At 53.3% G+C, this 24,278-nt stretch overlaps 1 protein-coding gene across 1 annotated transcript; it reads left to right on the plus strand.

Annotated features, from left to right (window-relative positions):
* The first annotated feature begins 644 nt into the window (after positions 1-644).
* On the plus strand, positions 645-24,278 carry ZDHHC18 (zinc finger DHHC-type palmitoyltransferase 18). Its single transcript, XM_036864450.1, is given in 9 exon segments — positions 645-783; positions 786-1,086; positions 5,307-5,467; positions 18,732-18,881; positions 20,337-20,474; positions 20,605-20,653; positions 21,176-21,278; positions 22,799-22,911; positions 23,828-24,278. Coding segments are annotated over 9 exon segments (1,158 nt in total). The 5' UTR covers positions 645-758; the 3' UTR covers positions 23,946-24,278.

Raw genomic sequence — 24,278 nt, forward strand, 5'->3', positions numbered from 1 at the left:
CAAAAATAAATCAATAAAATAAATTAAAAAACAAACAAACAAACAAAAAACCACTGAGGCCCTGTGGCATCAACCTTGCATTAGGTGATAGGAAGCTTGGGTCTGGGTCCAGGTCACAGAGCTGGGTGAGGGAGGACAGAGGATGTGCCACACATACCCCTTGGACACTTTGAACTTCAAGACAGTAATTAACAGGCCCCTGGCTTTCAAAGCAGATTGTGTCCCCATCCCCACCCCTGCTGGCCCCCCAAAATGCCTGTCCAGTAGGTCATCAGAGATGGGTGAAGCCTGGCCCTGGAAATACAGATTGCCAGAAGCAGATCACGAAGTTCACCTCTCAAATCTCGGCGCTCGGCACGGCGCCCGGAATACAGCGGACGCCCAACAAATGGTTTGATTGCAAAAGAACAGAAAGAGTCCTGGAGCGCGCCTCTGCTGCCCCGTCATTGTGCAGCAGGGATCGGGGCGGCAGGGGATTGGTCGGGGCCCTGCAGCGGGTCAGGACCGGGCCGCGGGGCCCGAGCGCCATCCCAGGCCCGGGCGGAGGGGGCGCTGCGGCGGGAGGCCGCGCGGGGCGGGGCGGGGCGGCGATGGGGACGCCCCCTGCGAGCGAGCGCCGCGCGCCGCGCGCCGCGCGCGCCGCCGCCGCCGCCGCCGCCGCCGCCGCCGCCGCCGCTAGCAGCTCCTCCGCTCCGCCCCGGTCCTGGTGCGGCCCGGCCGGCCCGCGGGGTGCAGAGCCGAGGTCCGCGGCCGACCGCATGAAGGACTGCGAATACCAGCAGATCAGCCCGGGGCCGCCCCGCCGCCCGCCTCCCCCGGGGCGCGCCGCCCCGGCCCCGCCGCGCCCCCCGGCCCGGGCCCCGGGCCCCCGCCGCCCGCCGCCGCGCCGCGCTGGAGCAGCAGCGGCAGCGGCAGCGGCAGCGGCAGCGGGAGCATCGGCCGCCGCCCGCGGCGTAAGTGGGAGGTGTTCCCGGGCCGCAACCGCTTCTACTGCGGCGGCCGCCTTATGCTATCCGGCCACGGCGGCGTCTTCGCCCTCACGCTGCTGCTCATCCTCACCACCACCGTCCTCTTCTTCGTCTTCGAGTGAGTTCGGCGGCGTCCCCGCCCCCTGAGGCGCCCCATCCCTTCCGATCCCCTTTGCCGCCTGCCGCTCACCCCACCTTCCCCAGCCCTTGATGGACACTCCAGCCCCTTTGGTCCCCTGCTGGGCACCCCCGGCCTCTCCCACCTCCTGGGCCCTCCACCCTTCCCAGCACCTGCCAGGCACCCTCCCTTCCCAGCTTCTCCTTGGCCTCCTGGTGCCTCTCAGAATCTGCCCTCAGGCCTCTCCAGTCTCCTTGCTTATCTCCCACCTGTCCTTTCTGGTCCCCTCCCAGACTCGCCATCCTTCCGTGACAATTTGGATCACCATCTAAGCTGGTCCCCTCCATCCTTGCCAGCCACCCCATTCCCTCTGGCCCCTCCCTAGCACCCCCATCCTTCCCTGGCACCCTGCCTTTGCCAACCTCTGCCAGGATCACTGCCCTCCCATGTCCCTCCAAGACCCCTATCCTCTCTGCCCTCTCAAAATCTGCCCCAGGCCTCCCCAGCTCCTTGGATAGATCCCCTCTCCTCACCTATCCCCTGGACCATCTCTTGTTCCCAGCTTCTTTCTGACCCCTTGAGGCATCTTTTCTTTATATCCTTTCCAAACAACTTCTGAGTTTCTTCCTTGTCCTTTGGCTATATACCACCTCAGATTTCCCAGCCATCTTCCCTGTTCCCTCCAGGGTCCCTCTAGGGTCCCCTAGTCATCTCTCTACTCTCAGATCCTCCCCCCTTGCTTTCCCTTCAGTCGTTCTCACCCTAGGCCCTCAAATATCTTTGGGCCTCTCAGACCTCCCCTTTTCTCTCCAGCACCTTCCTTAGTTTCTCCAGAGCTTCCTGTCCTTGCCTCCTCCTCCTCTGGTCCCCCCAGACATCTCCCAGGCCCCCGCCCCCCACCTCCTGACCTCCTGGCTTGCTTTCCCTTCCCAACACTCCAGAGTACCTTCTGGCCTGTTCCATGGTAGGAACAGTTGCAGTGCCTTGTTATTTTTCAAAAGAGGATTTTCCTGTGACAGGTCATATTTGCCCCCATGGCTTTTTGACCTCTTCATATCCCCAGTGACTCAGGATTGGCCCACACAGTATTCTCCATTTCATGGATGGAGGAAGGGATGCCTGTCACTTTACCAGGGTCACATATTTGTATCAGAAGTTTTCCACTCTACCATTGATCTCTAGCTTGAGCCACCTGCTTCCTGATTCCTTTCACACACACTCACACATACACACAAATGCACACCTACCCATGCTGCATGAGCCCCACCTTTCCCTCCTGGTTCTACCCATCCTTTGTGGTCTTACTCAATTTTACAGGTGGTTAAGAACTCCATCTCTGCAGCCAACAGAGCTGGTTCAAATCTCAGCTCCACCATGCACCAAGTGTGTGACTTCCGGGCAGCCACTCCACTACTCAGAACCCCAGTTTCCTCATCTATAAAATGGGGTGTATAATAGTACCCCCTCCTCAGGTTGTCACGAGGGTGGCAGGAATTCATGCACATAAGCTTTAAGCTGGTAATAAGCATTTAAAGCTGGCTGCTGCTGTTACTTGTCGTCACCAAAAAACCCTTCCCAAGGGCCATGATAAGGCTTCCACCAAGACACTGGCCCCCAGTTACCCTTTCCAGCTGCCAGATCATGTATCTGCAACCTTGGGTTTCCCCTTGAAGCAAGGTGAGGACTTCCTACCAATTAGCTTCTCCCTTTCACCCTTTCCTTTCTGACTCAGGGTGGATAAAAAGTTCCCGAATAATTAACAAGCAGAAACTCTGGGGAGCCCCCAGCCTCCAGCATGGCCCTTGGGCTGAGTTTCAGATACACCCCGCTGGGCCGGCCCATGTGGGTGTTTTGGAAGTGACTTTTCCAGCATCCCTCAGGCTCCACCAGGTCCTCCCAGCCAGGGATGCAGCTGAGGCAGGAGGAAGTGGTGCTTGCCAGGGCTGGCCCCTGTGACCCTGCAGTGTGGGATTTGGTCAATTCAGAAACAGGACTTCCTCTGGGCTGAGGGGATATCTTCATTGGTGACAGATTTGTCCCCAGAGAAGGAGGAAGCGAGGACTTCTGGGTTCCAGGAGAGCTTGTGAATCATCCCGTCTTTGTTGCTGCGCTCCTCCTCACCTGGGCCGGTGGTGTTGGCAGGAGGGTTTGGGTTTGGGCTGAGAGCTCGCCTGGGCCTGGACTGGGGTGGAACCTCAGTAGGGACCTGGTGTATGGGAACACTGTTGGTGAGGGCCTGGAGGGCGAGAGGTGCTCGCACTCTCCCAAGGCTCTGGGGAAAGGTAAACGTGGCTCTAGGGCCTTTCTTGCTGTGAATGATTTTCTCTACTGTTTGATTTGGTGCATTATTGCACAGGCCTCCCAGCTTCTGCCCTGCTTCCCATCCCCACACAGCAGCCAGAGTGCCCCCTTTAATTCCAAGTCAGATCTGAATATTCCCTGAATATTCCCTGCCTCTCTGGATAAGAGCCAGAGCCCTCGTGGTGGCTTCCTCTCTGTCCCCATCTCCTCCCACTGTCCCCTGTGCATTCCCTCCAAGGCACATTGGCCTCCTTGCACACTCCGACCTCAGGGCCTTTGCATGGTTTGGAATATTCTTCCTTTAGATAGCTTCCTGGCCCACTCCCTCACTTTCTCCTGTCCTTCCCTGACCATCCCTGTAATATAGGAAACTGGCCCCCTCCCTCCTGTCCCATCTGCCGTTATTCTCCAAAACACTTGCCGCTATCTGACATACTACACTTATGCTTCTTGTTAGCTTCTTGCTTGTCTCTCTCCATGAGAACAGGTATTTATTCTCACTGTTGTATTCACAGTGCCTAGAACAGGGCCTGGTATGTAGGAGGCACTCAATACAGTAAATAGATTACAATACAATATAGCAAATACGTTTATTTGTTGAATGAAATGGACAGAGCATTTGCTGGGGGCCTGGAGACCCCAATCCTGCCATTGCTTGGCTGGGTGACCTTGGATCTGGCTGTGGGCTTTGATGTCCCCATCTGTAAAACCAGGGGCCAGGACTTGGTGTTTCTGAGGGCTCTGCAAGTCTTCTCCATCTCCCAAGAAGTCTGGTTGTACATGAACTAGTTGAATTGTCATGTGGGTGACACAGAGGGCGCAGCACTGTTTGAGGCTCAGACCTGGGGACCACTGAGATGTTTGGAGCAGAACGTGGCCCACTTGGAGCCCTTGGTTTCGGCAGTCTCTGCTCCTCAAGGGAAGGGCCTCTCTGGAGGCCAGAGCCTCCAACAATGGAGGCTCCAGAAACAGCGTGTAGATGCCCACAGGTTTTCTCCTCCAACTGTGCCAGCTCCTGGGATGTTGGCTGATTCAGGCCTCCCAGCGCTCAGTCATCCCCAAATAGCAGTTCCTCACCCCGTCAGGTGCCACTCTGGCTCTGGGAGGGAAGGCCACATAGGATGGTGGTTAATAGTATGGGCGGTCCTCAACGTCAGACCCGTGCACAGGCTGTTGGAGCCCACTAGGGTCAGGGGGCCCGATAGAACTGACTCCGGATGCCGGCCCTTGGGTGACAGTGGCAGTAGCTGGACCACGCTCTTCCCCCTACACCCTTTACCTGGCTGACCCTACTCATTCAGGTTCTAGCTTAGGAAGTCTCTCCTTCATCCAGTCTTTCCTAACTGTTCTACTAATTTCCCCTTCCCCATTATAACATGCCAAGCCCTGTGTGGCAATTCTCTGTTTAAATGTCTGTTTTCCTCACTGGGCCATAAGCCTCACTGTGGGAGCGGGGGGACTCTTGTCTTATTCACTGCCGTTATCCCTGCTGCTTGTTGAAGTCATTGCCTTTAACACAGAGAAGACCTCAGTAAATATTTGTGGAGTGACTGAATAAATGAATGAACACTGTCTTGGATGATTCATCTCAAGGGACAATCCAGTTCATTGGTAGTGGCTTCCTGAAGCTCTGTGTTTAGAAGGATTCTGAGGCTGCAGCCAAGTGCAGGGGTTGAGTGCTGGGATCTGTTGATCACATCTGCCAGGGGCTCAGGGAGAAGGTACAAGGATCAATTAGTGATGTCTGCTCTAGGCACGGACGGGTGCGAGGCTGCACTCATCCAGGGACCATACATCTGCCTCTATTCAGGACCGTGGTGGTGTTTGATGGGATGACAGCGCCTACCTGGTGCTGTAGCCCTGAGCCCCAGGCAGCCCTTGGAGTGTCTGCTCATCTCTCTCTCCCTCTCTTTTTCTAGCTGTCCCTTTTTGGCCCGCCAGCTGACCCTCGCCATCCCCATCATTGCTGCCATCCTGTTTTTCTTCGTCATGAGCTGCCTGCTACAGACAAGTTTCACCGACCCCGGAATCCTGCCCCGGGCCACCGTCTGTGAGGCTGCGGCCCTGGAGAAACAGATCGGTGAGGCTCCTACTCCAGCCGTGGCTGTCTCTCCCAGCTCCGCATTTCTTGATTTGAGAGGAGGCCTGATTTTCTCTTCCCACACTGTGCTAGGCACTGGGGGTACCGTGGTGAGCAGGGCAAGCTGGAGCCGATGCTAGAGTGGAGGAAGCAGAGGATAAGCACATGAGCAAATAAGCAAGAAATGCTACCACGTGAGGGCTGGTGTTGACAGCCACATGGTACTGAGTGCTCATTGGAGCCCAGGCACTGTGTTCACCTCTTTATATGCATGATCATATTTAATCCCCCAGTAATCCTGTGAGACAGGTACTGTGGTTATTCTCCTTTTACTGATTAATTAAAATGAGTCTCAAAGAGGTTAAGTAAATGGTCGAAGGTCACACAGTCAGTGGAAGAGCGCGGATGAGACCCCGGGCACTCTGGCCAGAGTCCCTGCTCTTAAACATTCATACACACTTATTCATTCACTCATCAAACATTTATTGAGCCCCTACTATGTGCCAGGCACTTCTCATACACTTTTAGATACAGCAGTGAACAAATCTGACGATAATCCCTGTCTTCTTGGAGCTGACATTCCAGTGGGAGGGGAAAGACAGTTAACAATTAAATATCTAGTCTGTGACACAGAGAAGAGGGAAGCTGGGGGAGGGAGGGCGAGAGCTGGGGGAGGGTGTACAATTTTAAATAGGGGGAAAAAATAGGGGAGTGGGGAAGGCCTTGTGAAGGAGGTGACATCTGAGCAAAGACACAAAGACCTGCAGAGATGAGGAATTGAGCTGCGTGGGCGTCTGGGGGAGAGCGCGGTGGTGCGGGGAGTGGGCTGGTCCAGATGAGTCGGTCAGGGGAAGCCCTTTGGAGGAGGTGGCGCTTGAGATGAGCCAGTAGTGTGCGTTCTGGACATAGTAAAAGCAAAAGCCGGGAGTGGCCACCAGACTGGTGTGTTTGAGAAGTGGCAGGAAGGGCAGCATGGCCAGGAGGGACCTGTGTTCCCAGCACCCAGGTGGCCCTTGGTGCCTCCGTGAGTGCTGAGTGGGTGTTCTGGGTGGCTGGGCACCACGGCCACGGCCTTAATCTCAGCTTGCTCCACCCCAGCTCCTTCCTGCCGAGAAGTGACGTGGGGATTTGCACACCTCAGGGGTTTCCGGTCCGTGGTTGGCTCCTTCCCCTAACAGGGTGGCTTTCAGACAGACTTAAATAAATACCCAGCTGCCTCTGAAGAGCCCTGGCAGCCTGTGAGTGGCAGAGCCCTGCTGCATCCGTCCTGGAAGTCATTCCGCTGATGGTCTGGAGTAGCTCCGGAGGGCGGCCGGGAGGGGAGGGGCTGTTCTCCTACGCCTGTCTGTTCTCTGTCTCTTTCCTCTGCCCTGGCCTGTCTTCAGCCACGCCCTCGGTTGTCATCTTCCTCTGCCTGCATCCAGCTTCCTTCCCCCTCGCACCCCTGGGCCACTCGCCACCCAGCCTCCTGGTCTCCGCTGCTTCAGTTTCCTGCGGTCTGACCCAGCGGCCGGCCGCTGGCAGCAGGGGAGGCTCGGGGCAGCGCTGTTTCTCCTCTCCCAGGTCGGGGCTAATCATGAGGCAGGATTATTGTCCAGCTCAGCCCAGGCTCAGAGGTCTGGCTGCCTGGCATCCTCTGGCCTCCTGTGAGCTGTTTGGGTCATACTGGCAACAGTAATCCCCTGTGTTTGGGGAGAGCTTGACTGTGCTGAGTGCTCCCCAGCCATTATCCCCACAGATCCTCGCAACAGCCCTGCTGTGCTGATGCAGAAACTGAGGCAGGGGATCCCACGGCCGGGAGCGGGGGCGCGGAGACAGAGCCTTGACCCCAAAGCTGTAAGCTTTCTCTTCTGAGATGGCGGCAGGGAGACGTCCCAGTCTTCCGCGGCCACGCGCTCTTTATTCTGAGGTCTCAATTCAATTGACTGGGAAGCCTCTGTGACCCCAGGTGGGCTGCACCTTCACGACACCTTCCCAGAGCACCTTGTCCTTCCACCATGGCCCTGGGCTGCATGGTGGTCATTACAGAATTGTCAGGCAAACCCAGCGGCCTTTCCTGGGTGGTAAGTGTCTTGTTCACCTTGTCCGCCACGTGGAGGGCTCAGCGACATTGGCTGAACGGACCAGCCTCTGCAGAGGCGCTCCTTGCTGTCCGCTGGTGACTGGTGGAGAGACAGTTGGAATTTCTCCTAACCAGGCGTTATAGGTTTGGTCGTTTATGTGTTAATTCTGTATGCCGACTCCTGACTGCAGGGAGAGGAGGCAGGGAGGTTGGGGGGGAGGGGATATGAATCTGATGTGAACCCTCCCTCTGGTGGTTTCCAGCTTAGCCCAGTCCAAGGTGGAAGGCCTGAGTGGCCGCCACAGGTTAGATGAGGCTTTGGAAGAGGATCGAAGAAACCAGGGTATCTTCTGCCTGGAGGTTATGTGGAGGCTTCCTGGAGAGGTGCCCTGAGCCAAACCATAAAGTTTGGGTGGAGTTCAAGCACAGGAAGGTGTGTGAAAGGAGGCCCCCATGCAAATGCAACAGGAAGAGGGGAGGACAGAGTGGGAAGGAGGGGGGCAGGCGTGGGAGCTGAGCAGGCCATGTTGGCTGGACACAGGAGTGCTTCAGAGGATTTGGAGGATGGGTAGAGTCAGTCTGGAGGGCCCCTGAGTGTCAGGGTCAGAAACATCCCTTTGAGAACAGTTCCCAAGCCTGGAAAATGGCATCTTTGGGGTCTTTGAATCTAAACCTGAACTGAAGGCTTCTAATCAGGGTGAAACATATTTTCTTAGAAAGGACTAAAGTCACTGAGCCTTTTCGAGAAGGTTGGGGGCCGGCTCTGAGGTGCGTGGTGCTGTTCATATAAACGTGTGCTGGTGACCGGGGCCTGGACCCATGCAGACAGTGTGACCCTCTCATTTTGGCCCCATAGGCCAGCCACTCCAGCCCCATGGGATCTGGTTCTAGGGCTCCCACCCTGCAAGGACCGTCCCAGGTGGGGTGGCCAGCTCTTCACAGTTTGCCCAGAACTGTCCCTGTTTTAGCACTGAAAGCCACATATCTTGGGAAACCCCAAAGTTGCAGGCAGAAGGGCTGGTTGGCCACCCTGGTCTGAGCTCCTGACTTGTCAGCTGGTGAGCCGTGCAGCTAGACTACCCTGCAGGCTCTGGGCAGTTGGCAAAGAGGTAGGAGGAGGCGGCAACATTGCCCCCAAGAAGCTCCTGGTCTGATGGGAGGTCATAGGAACACCTGAATCTGAGTGACAGATACTCACCTAGCCACGGTTACAGCTCACACGACAAGACACAGAGGCCGCCTCTCCCTCCTTCACCACACAGCAGGTCACAAACCGCATCCTATCTGCCTCCAGAGTGTCTCCCCTCTGGTCCTTCTGAAGCCCGCTGCCCTGGGCAGACACACCTCATTTTCCATCTGGATTGGCTCAGGACTCTGCTGACCAGGCCCTGTCCTCTCCCTTCGGTCGTAGTTGTCTCTCCAAGGTCCAGCTTTGACCTGGCCCTCCCTGGCTCAGAATTTGGGTGACACCCTACTGCCCTCAGCAGCATTTCCTGAAGATCGGCCATTGGAGTGCAACCTCGGTGATTTTTGCCCTTTCTGCATCTCCCCTTGTACCCCCCTTTCTTTAGTATTTTCCTTTAAATGGCTTGCTTTTAAATGATTTTTACAAGGAAAATTTATATCACCCCTGTTAGCAGAAGCCACTTGCTCTAAATAGAAGATAATCATAAGAACAAAAGCATAACAGTGTTACAGAATTCTTGGTGGTTACAGTCGCCTGTGGAAAGCAGTCACCTTGAGGCCTGTGAGGATCACAGGTATTCCGTGTTAAAAGTTGAGACTTTCCCCTGGATGGAGTCAAGGCTTGAAAGAGAATTGAAAAGGGAGTGACTTTCTCATCATGTGATTCAGTGCTGCTTAGTGTCACGGCCAGGAAACAAACCATCTCCCATCTTCCTGAAAGCTCGTCCTCGGAGGCGCACTCGCCTGCAGGATGAAGGCAGGCCCCGGCCCACCCTTCCCTCCTCATCTCACTCCACTCCCCGGTGCCCCAGCCACACTGCATGCAGATGCCTTGACCCACGGGGCCCCCTCTGCTACCGTGCCCCCCCATGCCCCCATGAGCCTGAGGTCTCAGTCTCTCCCACCCAGCTGCATCGCTGCTTCGTCTCGTTGCTTTCTTGAATGCTGCCTCTTGCCCACTCCCGACATATTCCACTCTGTCTTCTCATGGTGGGTTGAGTACAGACACCAGTAACACCATTCATTGACCAGCAGTGGGTTACACCTTTACATCTCTCATTGGCATCATCGTCTTACAGGGTTGATACCGTTATTACCCAGTGAGGAAACTGAGGCTCAGAGAGGCGGAGCAACTTCCTCAAAATCACAAGCTAACAAGTGGCCAGGCCAGGTTTCTCAATGAGATCACGCTGGCCCCAGAGTCGCCACCCTTGACTCACCGTGCCTCCTGTGCTGACTCTGTCATCATCCACCTCTCCTGCTCACTCTGCCCCCAGGCCGAGCTCTTCCTGTACCCCCAGGCCTGCCAGGAAGCCTGTGTGTGGCAGGGGCTCCATAAACCTCCAGAATGAACAGAAGTGGTCTGGTGGGGATCACAGTGACCCAGTCTTCACAGCCTGGCCACTGAGGCTGACCCCAAGCCTGGAAGCTGGGCAACTGCAGCCCTGCAGCTGATTCCTCCACCGGTGGGGACAAGAGAAGGGCAGCGTTGGGGCCCAGCAGGGCAGGCAGAGGTGCCCGGCCTCCCCTCACTAACGCCTCCTCACTAGCTCATGGCCAGCCTCAGGGGCCTCCCCACCAGCCCTGGGTTTCAGTCACAGCCCCGGCCGTTCAGCTCCTGGCTGCTCCTCTTCGGGGCCGGAGTTGGGGTGAAGATACCCAAAGCAGGCCCCCTGGTCAAGAGGAAGGAGTGGGAGATTCATTTCCTTCTCCCAGCCATTCAGCAAGAAGGAGCCTCCCCCTCGTTACCACGTCCCTGGGGGCTTTAGTTTCCCACCCGGAGGTGCTTTTTACTTCTTGGGGAAGAGCCTGAACCAGAAAGAGCTCTGGAGGGCCAGGAGAGCATCTCTTATTACCACTCCTTCATTCATTTCTTCAACAAATGTTTTCTGAACTGAGTAACAAAGCAACCACATTTGACTCATTTCTGTGTACTTACCCCCTACTTCCCTCACCTGCCACCCCGGGCCTTGTACAATATCTTGAAATCATAGATGCTAGTGTCTGAAAGAATGGACAGATGAATGCCTTGGAGGACAAGGGTTCTAATTTCAACCCCACCTTGTACTGTTGGAATGAAGTCTGTAAAACGCGGGCACGTGTCCTGTCGTTGCCCAGCCCAGGGCGTTTTTTGTACGAGTGAGACGGGGAATGCCAGTGCACTTTGAAAATGGTTTTTCTCTACTGAAACTGAAGAGCCTTGAGACTTGTGGTCAGGAATGGCAAGTGGTCTTGCTCTGGCCACTGACAAGCTACCACTGGTAATGGCTGCTGGGAGGAGTGGGTTGAGGAGGATTCTGAGGCCGAGACCAGGGCAGTTATTGGTCAGCCTGAGAATATGCTTTTTGGCCTGAGAAAAAGCAGTGGGACACCTGCTTGTCTTCCCCTACCCCATGTGGGGTTCAGCCCTGAAGCAGCATCCCTGCAAAGCCTCCTTTGACCCATCTCATCTAGGGCCCTGCAGTTGGTGACTTTACTCAGCGTCTGGGTGGCACCCTTGCACTGGGCCCTTTTTCCTCTCCTTTACCTGCAGCTCCTGGCAGCCCGAGGAAGCTGGGTGTGCAGAGCCTCACTTCCTCTTTCTCAGGGTTCTAGAGAGGCGGAGTCCTGGCTGCCAGGGGCCAGAACATACTGGTGGGAGTTCTCTTCCTGCCTTGGGGGAGAGGCATGGGCACCCCTCTGCCCTGGGAGGGCCTCTGGGAATCCAGTGAGGGTTCCAATAACTTTTCTCTTAGTCCCGAAGAGGGTCTGTGGCTGTCCTTCACTCACAGATGGGTTGTGTTCTCAAGTCTCTTCTACAAATCAGTTGATGGAATATAGTGTTTTATAGAAACAACAATAATAATAATGGCTAATATTTATTAAGCTCTTGCCAGGTGCTGGGCACTTTGCTAAACCCACTTGATGAATTCTTGCCTGATCCTCCTAACAGCACTAGGAGGTAGATTTGATTATGTCCCATTTTATTTGCTTAGCAGATGAGGGCACAGAGAAGTTAACCGACTTGACACACATCACACAGCTAGTAAGTGATTGGGCCAAGATTCACACCCAAGTGTCTGTCTGGCTCCAAAGCTTGTATCCAAGCCTGGGAGACCACACTGGGCAGGGGCAGGAACTGGGACCTAGGGCCCGAGGGGCAGGATTAGGGGTTGGGTTTGGAGTAGCATCAACAGCTTTGGGAAGAGCTGGGGAGTTCTGCACACTGGGGTGTCACAGCCTGAGCCGTTTGTCAGGACTAAGGCTCCTGTGAACCCAGCACTGTGCCTTGCAGCCTCTCACTCAGCCCTCACCACAGCTCTGTGAGAGTGAGATGGTCTTGTCTCCATTTTATGGATGAGGAAACTGAGGCTCAGAGAGGTGAAGAGACTTCCTGAATTAGCAGGTGGGTAGCAAAACCAGGATTCAAACCCAGTGTTTCAGACTCCAGAGCCTGTGCCTTGCTGCCCCTCATGAAAACAGCTACTAGTAAGTACTCACCAAGTGTCAGTTCCCTTACGTGTACTATTTCTTTTCTTTTTTCTTTTTTTTTTTTGTTCAATTAAGTTCCACTTTTTTAAAAAATTCATTTATTTATTTTTGGCTGTGTTGGGTCTTCCTTGCTGCGCGTGGGCTTTCTCTAGTTGCGACGAGCAGGGGCTACTCTTCGTTGCGGTGCGCGGGCTTCTCATTGCAGTGGCTTCTGTTGTTGCAGAGCACGGGCTGTAGGCATGCAGGCTTCAGTAGTTGTGGCATGTGGGCTCAGTAGTTGTGGCTCACAGGCTCTAGAGCGCAGGCTCAGTAGTTGTGGCGCACGGGCTTAGTTGCTCCGCGGCATGTGGGATCTTCCAGGACCAGGGCTTGAACCCGTGTCCCCTGCATTGGCAGGCGGATTCTTTTTTTTTTTTTTTTTTCTCAAAATACTGGATAAGAAGGAGTGAGGCGGCAATGGGAGGGATGCTTTCTTTTTTGCTTTCTTTTTTTTTTAAAATTTATTTATTTATGGCTATGTTGGGTCTTCGTTTCTGTGCGAGGGCTTTCTCTAGTTGTGGCAAGCGGGGTGCCACTCTTCATCGCGGTGTGCGGGCCTCTCACTATCGCGGCCTCTCTTGTTGCGGAGCACAGGCTCCAGACGCGCAGGCTCAGTAATTGTGGCTCACGGGCCCAGTTGCTCTGCGGCATGTGGGATCTTCCCAGACCAGGGCTCGAACCCGTGTCCCCTGCATTGGCAGGCAGATTCTCAACCACTGTGCCACCAGGGAAGTCCCGTGTACTATTTCTGATCCTCACCACCCTTCAAGGTAGTCACTATTATTTGTCTCCTTTTACAGATGCAGCAATAGGTTCACAGAGGTTAAGCAGCTTCCCCAACGGCACCAGCTTAAAAGTAGAAGAGTCAGGATTTTTTTTTTTTTTTTAATAAATTTATTTATTTATTTATTTTTGGCTGCGTTGGGTCTTCCTTGCTGTGCAAGGGCTTTCTCTAGTTGTGGAGACTGTGGGCTAGTATTCGTTGCGGTGTGCGGGCTTCTCATTGTGGTGGCTTCTCTTGTTGCAGAGCACAGGCTCTAGAGCGCAGGCTCAGTAGTTTCAGCGCACGGGCTTAGTTGCTCTGCGGCATGTGGGGAATCTTCCCGGATCAGGGATCAAACCCGTGTCCCCTGCATTGGCAGGCGGATTCTTAACCACTGCGCCACCAGGGAAGTCCCAAGAGTCAGGATTCGAACTCCAGGCCTGCCTGTATCTCTCCTCTTTGCCTGCTGCCTCGTAGTTGATAGGCCCAGGACTGCCTGTTTGTCCCACTGTCCTCGCCCTCAAGCAGTGTAGGGTCCAGTTGGAGAGACAGTGTACACACACGGAAGTCCTGTCCCAGCTCAGCACGGAGCAGAGAGTGTGTTCTGTGCTGTGTGTGAGGCCCGACAGCCCCGAGGCTCCTGTGGTCAGGGAGGCTGCTGACAATGCCCGGTGAGTCCTGATGCGCAGAGAGAAAGGAGGCCGGGCTCAGGAACAGGGGCAGGAAGCTGGGGCAGAGTAGTGGGAGAAAAGCTGGGAATGGAGATTGGGCTCAACTGTGGAGGGTCCTAACATCAGGACAAGAAGTTTGCCTTTATCTTGTTTTTTAGGAGAGGCCAGTGAAGGGTTTCTGAGCTGGGAAGTGACTCACGAGGGGTTATTTAGAGGAATGTGACAGTGTGTACAAGGCGGGTGGAAAGGCAGAGGGTCTGGGAGCAGGTAGTCTTCTGGGGAAGCTGTTTGGTGATACAGGCCTGGCCTGGGTTAGGGTGTTGGGAGTGGAGAGAGTGACGGGTGATGAAGGAAGAACCTGACCAGACCTAGCGACTGGCCAGGCATGGATGAGGGAGAAGGAAAGTTCTGCGAGGAGACTTCAAACTGGGTTCCCCTTCCTCTGCCACTTACTGGCTGTGTGACCTCGGACAAATCCCCTGACCTCTCTGGGCCTCTTTTCTCATTTGTAAACTGAAGGAGTTAGAACAGAGGCAGTCAGTGAAGGGACATTTATCAGGTATCTGCTATGTGCCAGGGGCTGTGTTATATGCTCTTTGAGGTTCCTTTCAGCCCTTGGATTGTGCCATCAGCAGAAATAAGGAACCAGACAGGGAAAAATAACACTCACTATGACACTTCAAAATGTACAAAAAGACCTCAAGCCCAAGCTTTGGGAACTTGGGTTCACATCCTGATTCTGCCACTGTGTGGCCTTGAACAAGTCACTAGCCTCACTGAAAAGGCTCCTTAACTGTAACCTAGAGATGATGATGATAACTTTACCTCCTGGGATGTTATCAGGATTAAAGAGGAGAATATATGCAAAGTGCTCAGCATACAGTAGCACTCAGTGACCTGTTCTCTTTCCCTTCTTTCTCTCAGTAGTTCTATGAGCTGGCAGCAACAGTGCACACTTCTTAAGCATTTACTTTGTGTCACTTCACATGTATTAACTCATTTAATCCTTGCAACATCTTTATGAGGTGAGTACTCTTCTTATCCCCATTTCAGTGATCGAGGAAACAGGCACAGAGAGGTTAAATGATTTGCCTTGTCACACATCTAGCAAACGGCATCATCAAGAGAAACCCAGCTAGTAAGAGGTGGAGCTAGGATGCATGTCCCATTCTACCTGTTATTCACATTTTACAGATGAGAAAACTGAGGCTCAGAAAAGTTCATTTGACTGCAACCTCACACACAGTCAGTGGCAAAACCAGGTTTCAGAGTATGTCCATTGGCCTCAAACCCCCTGCCTTGACCATGCTGCCATTGCTAAGGAAGAGATGCTTAGATACTTAGTTCCATTTTAAACATGCTACAGTCGAAGTGGTGGTGAAACAGCCTAGCAAAAGTCTCTGGTAGCTGGGAACGTGAGACACGAATCTGCTTCACTGATGCATGCCAAGTGCCTAGAATAGTGCCTGGCACACGCTAGGCACTCAGTAAGTAATCGTCGGGGGCAGGTGGCCAAACTGGAGATATTATCTGGGACTCAATCCAGTGGAAATGATGTCTGGGAACATAGCCGAGGGCTGGGGATCCCAGGCAGCCCTGTGTGACTCTCGGAATTCTGTCTGGGGAGAAGCCACTGGTCTGGGGAACGCTGGTCTTCTGTGGCCTGGGGTACCAAGAGGCTCTGTGGGTAGAATTGTGGGTTTTGCATATGGCAGATCTAAGTTCAGCTTCCTGCTCTGCCAGCCTACCCACCTTGTGACTCGGACAAGTTACTTTCTTTTTCCTTTTTCTTAGATTTTTACTGAAGTATAACAGGCTTGCTAAAAGTGTACAACTCGTAAGTGTTCTGTTTGTTGAGGGTTCACAGTTGGAACACACACGTAATTAGCACCCAGATCAAGAAACAGTGGTGTCCCAGGAGCCCCCATTGTTCCCCTTTCCGGTCTCTGTCAGCCCCCGCCCCCAAGGATAACCACGATCCTGACTTTTAACACCATAGATTACTTTTATCTGTTTGTGAACATTTTGTGCTCTTACGTCTGTGGGTATTTTTCACTTTACACAACGTTTGTGAGATTCATTCATATTTCCATGTGTAATTAAGGATCATTCATTCTCGTTGCTGTATAGAATGCCATTGTATGAATATACTGCAATTTTTTTTTTTTATCCATTCTACTATTGATGGGTGTTTGGGTAGTTCCAGATTTTGGCTATTTTGAGAATTGTTGCTAGAACAGTCTTGTACTTGTCTTTGGTGCATGTCAGTTCATGCGCATTTCTGCTGGGAAAATACCTACGAGTGGGATTGCTGGGATGCATATGCTGAGCTTTGGTAGTTAGTGCAAAACAGTTGTCCAGAGTGGTCATATGAGATTTCTAGTTGCTTTACATTTTTGCCAGCACTTGAGAGATATATGTGTGTGTGTGTGTGTGTGGTTTTTTGTTTCTTTTTTTCAATTTTAGCCATTCTGGTGCATATGTACTGGTAATATATTGTGGTTTTAATTTGCATTTCCCTGATGACTTAACAAGTATGAGCACTTTTTCATGTGTCTATTAGCCATTTGACCACCTTCTTTTATGAAATGCCTGTTTGAATCTTTTGTCCACGTTTGAATTCAGTTGTCTGACTTTTTCTTACTGACTCATAGGAATTCTTTACATATTCTGGGTACACATCCTTTGTCCTTTGTCAGATAAACATATTGCAGATATAACTCTGAAGGTCATCTTTTCATTCTCTTGATGATCTCTTTAGATGAACAGAAGTTCTTAATTTTGATAAAATGCTGTTTATCATATTGCTCTTTTATGAGTAGTCCCTTTGTGTCTTGTTTAAGAAATCTTTGTCTACTCCAGAGTCATGAGGTTGCTCTATTTTTCTTTTTCTTTTTTTTTAACCCAAAACGTTCGTATTGCGAGCTGCAGTCCATCTGGAATTGAATTTGTATTTAGTGGGAGGCAGGGGTGCAGATATGTTTTTTCCCCCCATTTGTGTATCCAGTGGACCCTGCACTGTTTATTGGGAGGAGACCATCTTCCTTCCTTTTTTTAAAAAAAAATAAATTTATTTATTTATGGCTGCGTTGGGTCTTTGTTGCTGTGTGCGGGCTTTTCTCTAGTTGCGGCCAGCAGGGGCTACTCTTCATAGTGGTGCGCGGGCTTCTCATTGTGGTGGCTTCTCTTGTTGCAGAGCACGGGCTCTAGGCACGCGGGCTTCAGTAGTTGTGGCTCGCGGGCTCTAGAGCGCAGGCTCAGTAGTTGTGGCGCACGGGCTTAGTTGCTCCGTGGCATGTGGGATCTTCCTGGACCAGGGCTCAAACCCGTGTCCCCTGCATTGGCAGGCGGATTCTCAACCACTGCACCACCAGGGAAGCCCCCATCTTCCTTCTTGGCACTGCAATGTTGCCTTTGTCATGAACCACACGATCATGTACATGTTCATATCTGGAGTCTCTGTTCTGTTCCGTTGGTCAGCGTTTCTACCCTTGTACCCAAACCAGGATGTCTTAAATGCTAAGGCTTTATCATAAGTGTTGATGTCTCGTGGTATAAGACCTTTAGCTTTGTTCTTCAAGAGTGCCTTGGCTATTCTTGGCCCTTTGATTTCCATGTGAATTTTAGAATGAGTTTGTCAATTTCCACACCAAAAAAATCCTGACTGGGATTATATTATACCTACAGATTAATTTAGGGAGAATAAATCCTTTATTAATATTGAGTCTGCCAATCCATGAATATCATATATCTCTGCATTTCTTTTTTCTCTTAAAATTTTTATTATGAAAAATTTCTAACATTCAGAAAAGTGGGAAGAATTAATACAACAAATTCCTATACATTCACTGTCTAGATTAGTTATTTGTATCATACACACACACACACACACATAATTCTTATTAAACCATTTCATAATAAATTATATACATCATAGACACCTAACCCATAAATACTTCAATATGTATCCAAGATTTAAGGATAGCCTCCTCATAATGACAATTCCATTATCACATCTAGGAAAATTAATAGTTACCAAATTTCTAATCTATAGTCATTTGTCCCCCATCACCCTCCAAATCTCTTTTGTTGCTGTGTTTTGTTTTTGGAAACAGGATCCAGTCTAGGATCAAGCATTGTATTGGTTTATATCTCTTAAATCTCTTTTTTTTTTTATGTTTTTAATTACTAGTCGTTTCTTTTGAGGTTTTTTTTTTTCTTTTTTTAATTAATTAATTAATTAATTTATGGCTGTGTTGGGTCTTCGTTTCTGTGCGAGGGCTTTCTCCAGTTGTGGCAGGCGGGGGCCGCTCTTCATCGCGGTGCGCGGGCCTCTCACTATCGCGGCCTCTCTTGTTGTGGAGCACAGGCTCCAGACGCGCAGGCTCAGTAGTTGTGGCTCACGGGCCCAGTTGCTCCGCGGCATGTGGGATCTTCCCAGACCAGGGCGCGAACCCGTGTCCCCTGCATTGGCAGGCGGATTCTCAACCACTGCGCCACCAGGGAAGCCCTTAAATCTCTTTTAATTTAGAACCATCTCCCTTCTCCTTTTGTAAGTGACATTGACTTTAAAAAAATTTTTTTTTAATTGAAGTATAGTTGATGTACAGTATTGACATTGACTTTTGTTAGAGAGCAGGCCAGTGGTCTTGTAGATGTCTCACATTCCGGATCTGATTGTTTCGTCATAGCTTTACTCTCATTGTGTCCTCTGTCCCTCTGTCTCCTGAACCTCCTGGAAACCAGAACTTAGATCTAGGTTTGTTTAGATGCAGATAAACCTCACGAAGCCTTCCCTGGTCTCCCTTTCTGATAGCCCTCCTTAGAGTGGAATGTGAGCAGGTGTGTGAAGCTTTAGCGCAGCGCTCGGCACATAGCAAGTTTCGGTAGGTGGTAGCAGCTCTTGAGATTTGTCCCCCACTTAGGCAGGAATTTTGCCCTAATGTTTGTTCCCCAGAAACAGCTTCCCTAAAGCTTCTCTTGTCCCAGCCAGGCATCACTGGCTTCCCCCCGTGCTGAGGCTCCTGGCTCTGGGCTTGGCCATCCCCCATCTGTCTCTCCTCCCCGTCTCAGACAACACAGGCAGTTCCACGTACCGGCCACCCCCTCGGACCCGGGAGGTGATGATCAATGGGCAGGTGGTGAAGCTGAAGTACTGCTTTACCTGCAAGATGTTTCGGCCGCCCCGGACCTCACACTGCAGTGTCTGCGACAACTGTGTGGGTAAGTGGGAGCCCTGAGAGGGATGGAGCCTTGCAGACAGGGGAGTTGCTCATGGGGGGTGGGGGGTGTCTGAAATATCCAGGGCTGGGCAGGAAGTCTGGTTCACCCAGATTTGCTGTGACTGAGGAGGGGCTGTGGAGCGGGGGCTCTGAATGTGACCAGTGGTACCTTGGCTTCAGCGCAGGATTGGTGGATTCCTTCCCCCAGCTCTGAAGTGTGGGGCAGACACAGAGATGCCCTGAACCCTTCTTCTAGGCCTTGGCCTGGTCCTCAGTAGGTCCAGGTTCCAAGGAGCCAGAGACTGGAGCAATGACATTCTAGATATGTGGCCCAGGGCCAGCTATACTGAAAGACTTTGACCTGATTCCCAGAATTTGGAGGGACAAGAATCTGGGAACAGAGGAGTTTAAGCTGATGAGGTGGAGAGGACATAGCCAGGCTTGGAAGCTAAGCTCCTGACCCACAACTGCAGTGGTTGCTGGGGAGCCAGAGGCTGTTTTGTCCCCTCTCCCTGCTCTCCAGAGGCCTGGCAGCTCTGATGGGGACCCAGGGTGCGCCCCTGGGAGGGTGTTGTAAGGGAAAGGCTATGCAGAGGACCCAGGCGAGCTGAGCCACGGTGACTGTGCCCGGTCTCCAGGGCGGAGACCTCATCACGCTAGCTCAGCACTCCCTGAGCAAGAGAACAGTGGGGAACACCCGGGACAGCAGGCAGTGAAGTGGGTGACTCAGTGGGCGTCATTCATCCCTGAGAATCTGCACACCCCCCCCCCACCTCCGTGAAGGGCCCTGGCCTGGGTGTGAGGCCTGCGACAGGCTTGTGACCCACATTCCCACAGGGGACTTTCCTCACTGGTCTGGGTGTGACCCCACCCCCAGGGACATAGTACTGGTGTGAGCTCAGCCCTCTGACTAGGCCTCCAATGCCGGTTCTCCACAAGTTACGTAGTGGCCCAGCCCCTCCTTGGTCCTCTATTTTAGAGCAAGGGACAGGGGTCATTGGTTGTTGGCATGGGGCTGGGATCGTAGGCCAGGCGACAAGTACTTTCTGTGGCTCTTCTTTGTACCAGACACTGCCAGACCCTGGGATTCAGCTCAGGCCCTCTCATGGAGCTCACAATCGAATAGGGGTTACAGGCCAGCCCACCAATTGTAAATAAATATATAAACACACGTGGGCAAAGTGCTGCAAAGGATAAGTGCCGTGTCAACAAGGCAGATAACAGGGGCCTTACCTTGTCTGGGGTTGGAGGAGACTTTCTCAAGGAAGTGGCCTTGCAGCAGAGACAAGAAGGAAGAATTACGGGACCTGTCAGGTGAAGGACCAGAGGCCAGGAGTGTCGAGGAACTGAGAGTCACGTGTGGAGAGAGCGAGGGGGTGGAGATGCGAGAGGCCTCTAAACACCCCTGCTGGTTGTGGGCCAGGGCGGCCCTAACCCATCTCCCTGGCCCTTCCAGAACGGTTTGACCATCACTGCCCCTGGGTGGGCAACTGTGTGGGGAAACGGAACTACCGCTTCTTCTATGCGTTCATTCTTTCCCTCTCATTCCTGACGGCCTTCATCTTCGCCTGTGTGGTCACCCACCTGACGCTGCGTGAGTTGGGGATGATGGTGGGAGTGCGGGCAGGGGCAAGCGGGCGGCCCGGGCCAGCAAGCGCGGCCAGGTCAAGGGACTGTGGTCACTCTCCCTTGAGCCGTGCCCTCTCCTGTCTCTTCCTCCCCAGGCTCTCAGGGAAGCAACTTCCTCTCCACTCTGAAGGAGACACCAGCGAGATATCCTTTGTCGGCAAGGGGGAGCCCTGGTGGGACCCGAGGCCCCCTTCACTGGGGCGGGTCCCCGCACCTCATCCCGTAAACAGAGAGGAATGGAGTAGAGCTGATGTTTGCGCTCTAGAATCCAGTCTACTAGCTGCTTCTGTTCAGCCCCAGGCTGGAGCCGATTCTGAATGCGCTGTTGTGGAGCTGGGATGGCCGAGAGCTCTCAGGGCCACAGTCCCTGTCCTCCCTTAAGACACCGAGCTCCCTGGACCATGCCATGTCCGCGGTTCTGGTGTTTGGAATCCTCAATTCCCTCTACCGTCCATCACCCTGGGCTCGTCCTGCCCTTGGGGTGCTCCCAAACCCTGCCTGGGGCCCAGGAGGTGATCTGAAATCACGGAAAGCTTACAAAGTTATATCCTTTCTGGAGAAGTAGCTCCACGGAAGGATGGGTGAGAGAGGCTGGCGAGGCCAGCTTCCAGGCAAGGGAGGCTCCCGGCCCCAGTGTCCGTGTGCCTCCTTGACTGCGCTGCTCACCGTGCTGGAGTTGGTGATCTGCTTCTTCTCCATCTGGTCCATCCTGGGCCTCTCAGGGTTTCACACTTACCTCGTCGCCTCCAACCTGACAACTAATGAAGACGTGAGTAAGGCTGGAGCAACACCTCACCGCTGGGCCCGATCCCAGGATGGAGGCAGGGCCGAGGGAGCCTGGGGCAGCCGCAGTGCAGCCCTGACTCTCAGACTGCCAGGGAAGTGCGGGTGGAGACGTGAGGTGGCCTGACATCTCCTTCCAGCGCTCAGGGCCGGGCCCTGGGAGACCCTGTGCAGGCTTCCGAGGCCCCCTCGGTGCTGGCTCCCAGGGTCCCGAGGTTGCTTTCTCCGTAGCCCCGCTAGAGCAGCACTCACACCACAGCCGTCATTACATTTGGCCAGCTCATTGCCATTTCCAGAGTTCTTTCAGTCTCCGTCATCTCTCTGGGTCCTTTTGCCAACTCTGAAGCAGACGGAACAAGGGCGCTTTTTCTTCATTTGATGGCTGAGTGACTTGCCCCCGGTCACCCAGCTGGAAAGGGACAGAGCCAGGGTTGCACTCAGAGGCTTGCTGTGCCCACCGCACTGCCCTTGTAGACAGCAGCAATGTGCCTGTTCTCAGGATGTCCTGGGGCTCTCTGAGGCATCCTTGCTGAGGGGGCCGGCCAGGACAGAAAGGTGAAGCTCCATCAGCCTCCTGACCTGCTGCCTTGTAGATCTCTACCGACAAGCATTGTTTGAGCACCCACTGTGTGCCCAGCCCTGGGCCAGACCTGACCGCCCACCCCCGCCCCCGCCCCACCATCCTTCCAAACAACAAAAAAGCAAATGAGAGCATCTGTTCCAGGGCCACCATCTGATACTGCTCAGAGGCCCACTGACCAACAGAAAATACATTTCTTGACCTCAGCCTGTCTTTCGGGGAAACAAAACTTAACATGCACAATAGGGTATCACATGCTGGGTGATTGGTACAGAGCAGAAATGATGTCAGCCAGCTTCTCCCAAGGTGATTTCCTGGGGGCTGTTTCTGCAGGATAATACTAGGGGTTAAGCAAAAAGGGGTGTCATGGCCAAATAAGTTTGGAAAACTCTAGGTTAAACTCAAGCCAGTATCCTTTACTGCTAATCTCCTTAGTGCCTTTGATAGCCGGCTTCACAGAGCTAGAGATGGGCAAGATTTCATCTAATGCTCCAACAGTGTTACCAGAGAGTTCCCTATTTTTCAAATGAGGACTGAGACTCAGAAAAGTGGTGATCTGTCCAGGGTCATGCAGCAAGTCTGTGGCAGAGCCAGAGTTCACGGCCAGGTCAGCCTGGGCCCTGTGCCCTTGCACTATCCTCCCTCTTGGGTGGCTGGACAGAGAAGGAAGGATGCACCCAGAAAGTCTCCTTTGGAGGCTTCTCTTTGGCTTTGCTCTGTCTTCTGTCTTGGTTAGTGCCTCCTCTTTTGGGTGCCCCCCAACATCCAGCAAATCCCCCATATCCTCACTGAATGGCCTGGGTTAAAGGCATGTTCCCTGCAACAGACTAGCCAGAATTGGTTTCAGAATTCGCTGATTTTCCCCAGCCTCTAGAACAAGTGAAATGAAGGGAGGTACCTGACCCAGAGTTCCTTCCTGCTTGCAGATCAAAGGCTCGTGGTCCAACAAGAGGGGCGGTGAGGCCTCTGTCAATCCCTACAGCCATAAAAGTGTTATCACTAACTGCTGTGCTGTGCTCTGCGGCCCCCTACCTCCCAGGTAAGCCAGGGGGTACAGGGGAAAGGTCATAGGGCCTGGCCTGGCCAGACCAGTGGGGGGGTGGCCCTGTGAGTCTATTCCTCTGAAAGAGGTTCTGGAATCAGCAGACCTCTCCCCACACCACAGATGCCCTCTGTCCACCATCCCCTGCTGGATGCACTCAGGACACGTGTCACATAAAGGAATTCTGTAGAGAGTTTTAACTTGTAATCCCGTGCGCTCATTGTAGAAAAAAATTAAGTACAAAATATTAACAAGAGTGTTGTATATCACATGTAATCCTACTTCCCAGGGGTAACCACAATTAATGTTTTGTCCATGCTTGAGTGACACTGCCTTTCTGGTGCTCATGGCTGGACTGGGTGGGGCCTCCCTCTTCCTCCTGGCAGAGGAGAGCCCTGGTGGCTCAGCCCTGCTGGGAAGCGCCCCCTCTGTCCTGACACCAGGGGGCGCTAGATGTCCAGATCCGGAGTTAAATTGGGCACTGTGGGGGCAGGGGAGGGGGGCTGGTAAGACTTCCCAACACCATCCCTACCTCCTCCTGCTCAATAGCCAATATGCCTCTCTCCGATCCTGCCCCCAGGGAAAGGACAGTAGGAATTGTACCATCTCCCAATGCCCTTTCATCCTTGCTCTTCCCCTTACCTGCAGCCTGGGAGCCCGACAGAACGCTGGACAGTTTGAATTAATAGTGGGTAAAATCTGTGGCCAAAAGCCAAGTGTCCAGAGTACAGAGACGGCCCTTCCAGAAGGGAAGGGTGTTGAGCCGCCAACTGGAGAGCAGCTCCCCTTTCCTCAGCCTTTCTAGGGCTGGGTCTTTCCTTGGCTGGGAGATGGACCCTGCCATCCAGCCCCCGGCCTGGAGCTCTGGTGTCAGGCAGGGCCTCATGTGTCCCCCCACCTTGTATTTTGAAAGCCTGATTGACCGGAGGGGATTTGTGCAGTCTGACACCGTGTTGCCCTCGCCCATCAGAAGCGACGAGCCAGCCTGCAGAGCCAAGCCTGATGCCAGCATGGTAGGAGGCCACCCCTGAACCGTGCTCAGTACTTGCCACCTGCTGGCCTGTATGCCCCTCCGCACTCACCTGCCGCCCTCCACACCTGCCAGGACCCTCCCCATTTCACCCGAAGGGAAGCAGAGCCGCCAAAGACTTTTTAAGTCTTTTCGTATTTATTTCCCACCCTGCGTGGCTTTCCCCACACTGTGCCATGGCTGTACCCTCTGCTCCCCAAACCAGGTTCCCACGGTCTTGGGCGCTAAATTCCCCCAGCTGATCAGTGGCAGGAGTGACAGGAGAGAGCGGCCAGGGCTCCTGAGGCCGCCCAGGGGACCACGCCAAGCCTCTGCCGTGCCTCTGAGCCGTGCC

This window comes from Balaenoptera musculus, chromosome 1 (assembly GCF_009873245.2).
Source record: "Balaenoptera musculus isolate JJ_BM4_2016_0621 chromosome 1, mBalMus1.pri.v3, whole genome shotgun sequence".
NCBI lineage: Eukaryota > Metazoa > Chordata > Mammalia > Artiodactyla > Balaenopteridae > Balaenoptera > Balaenoptera musculus.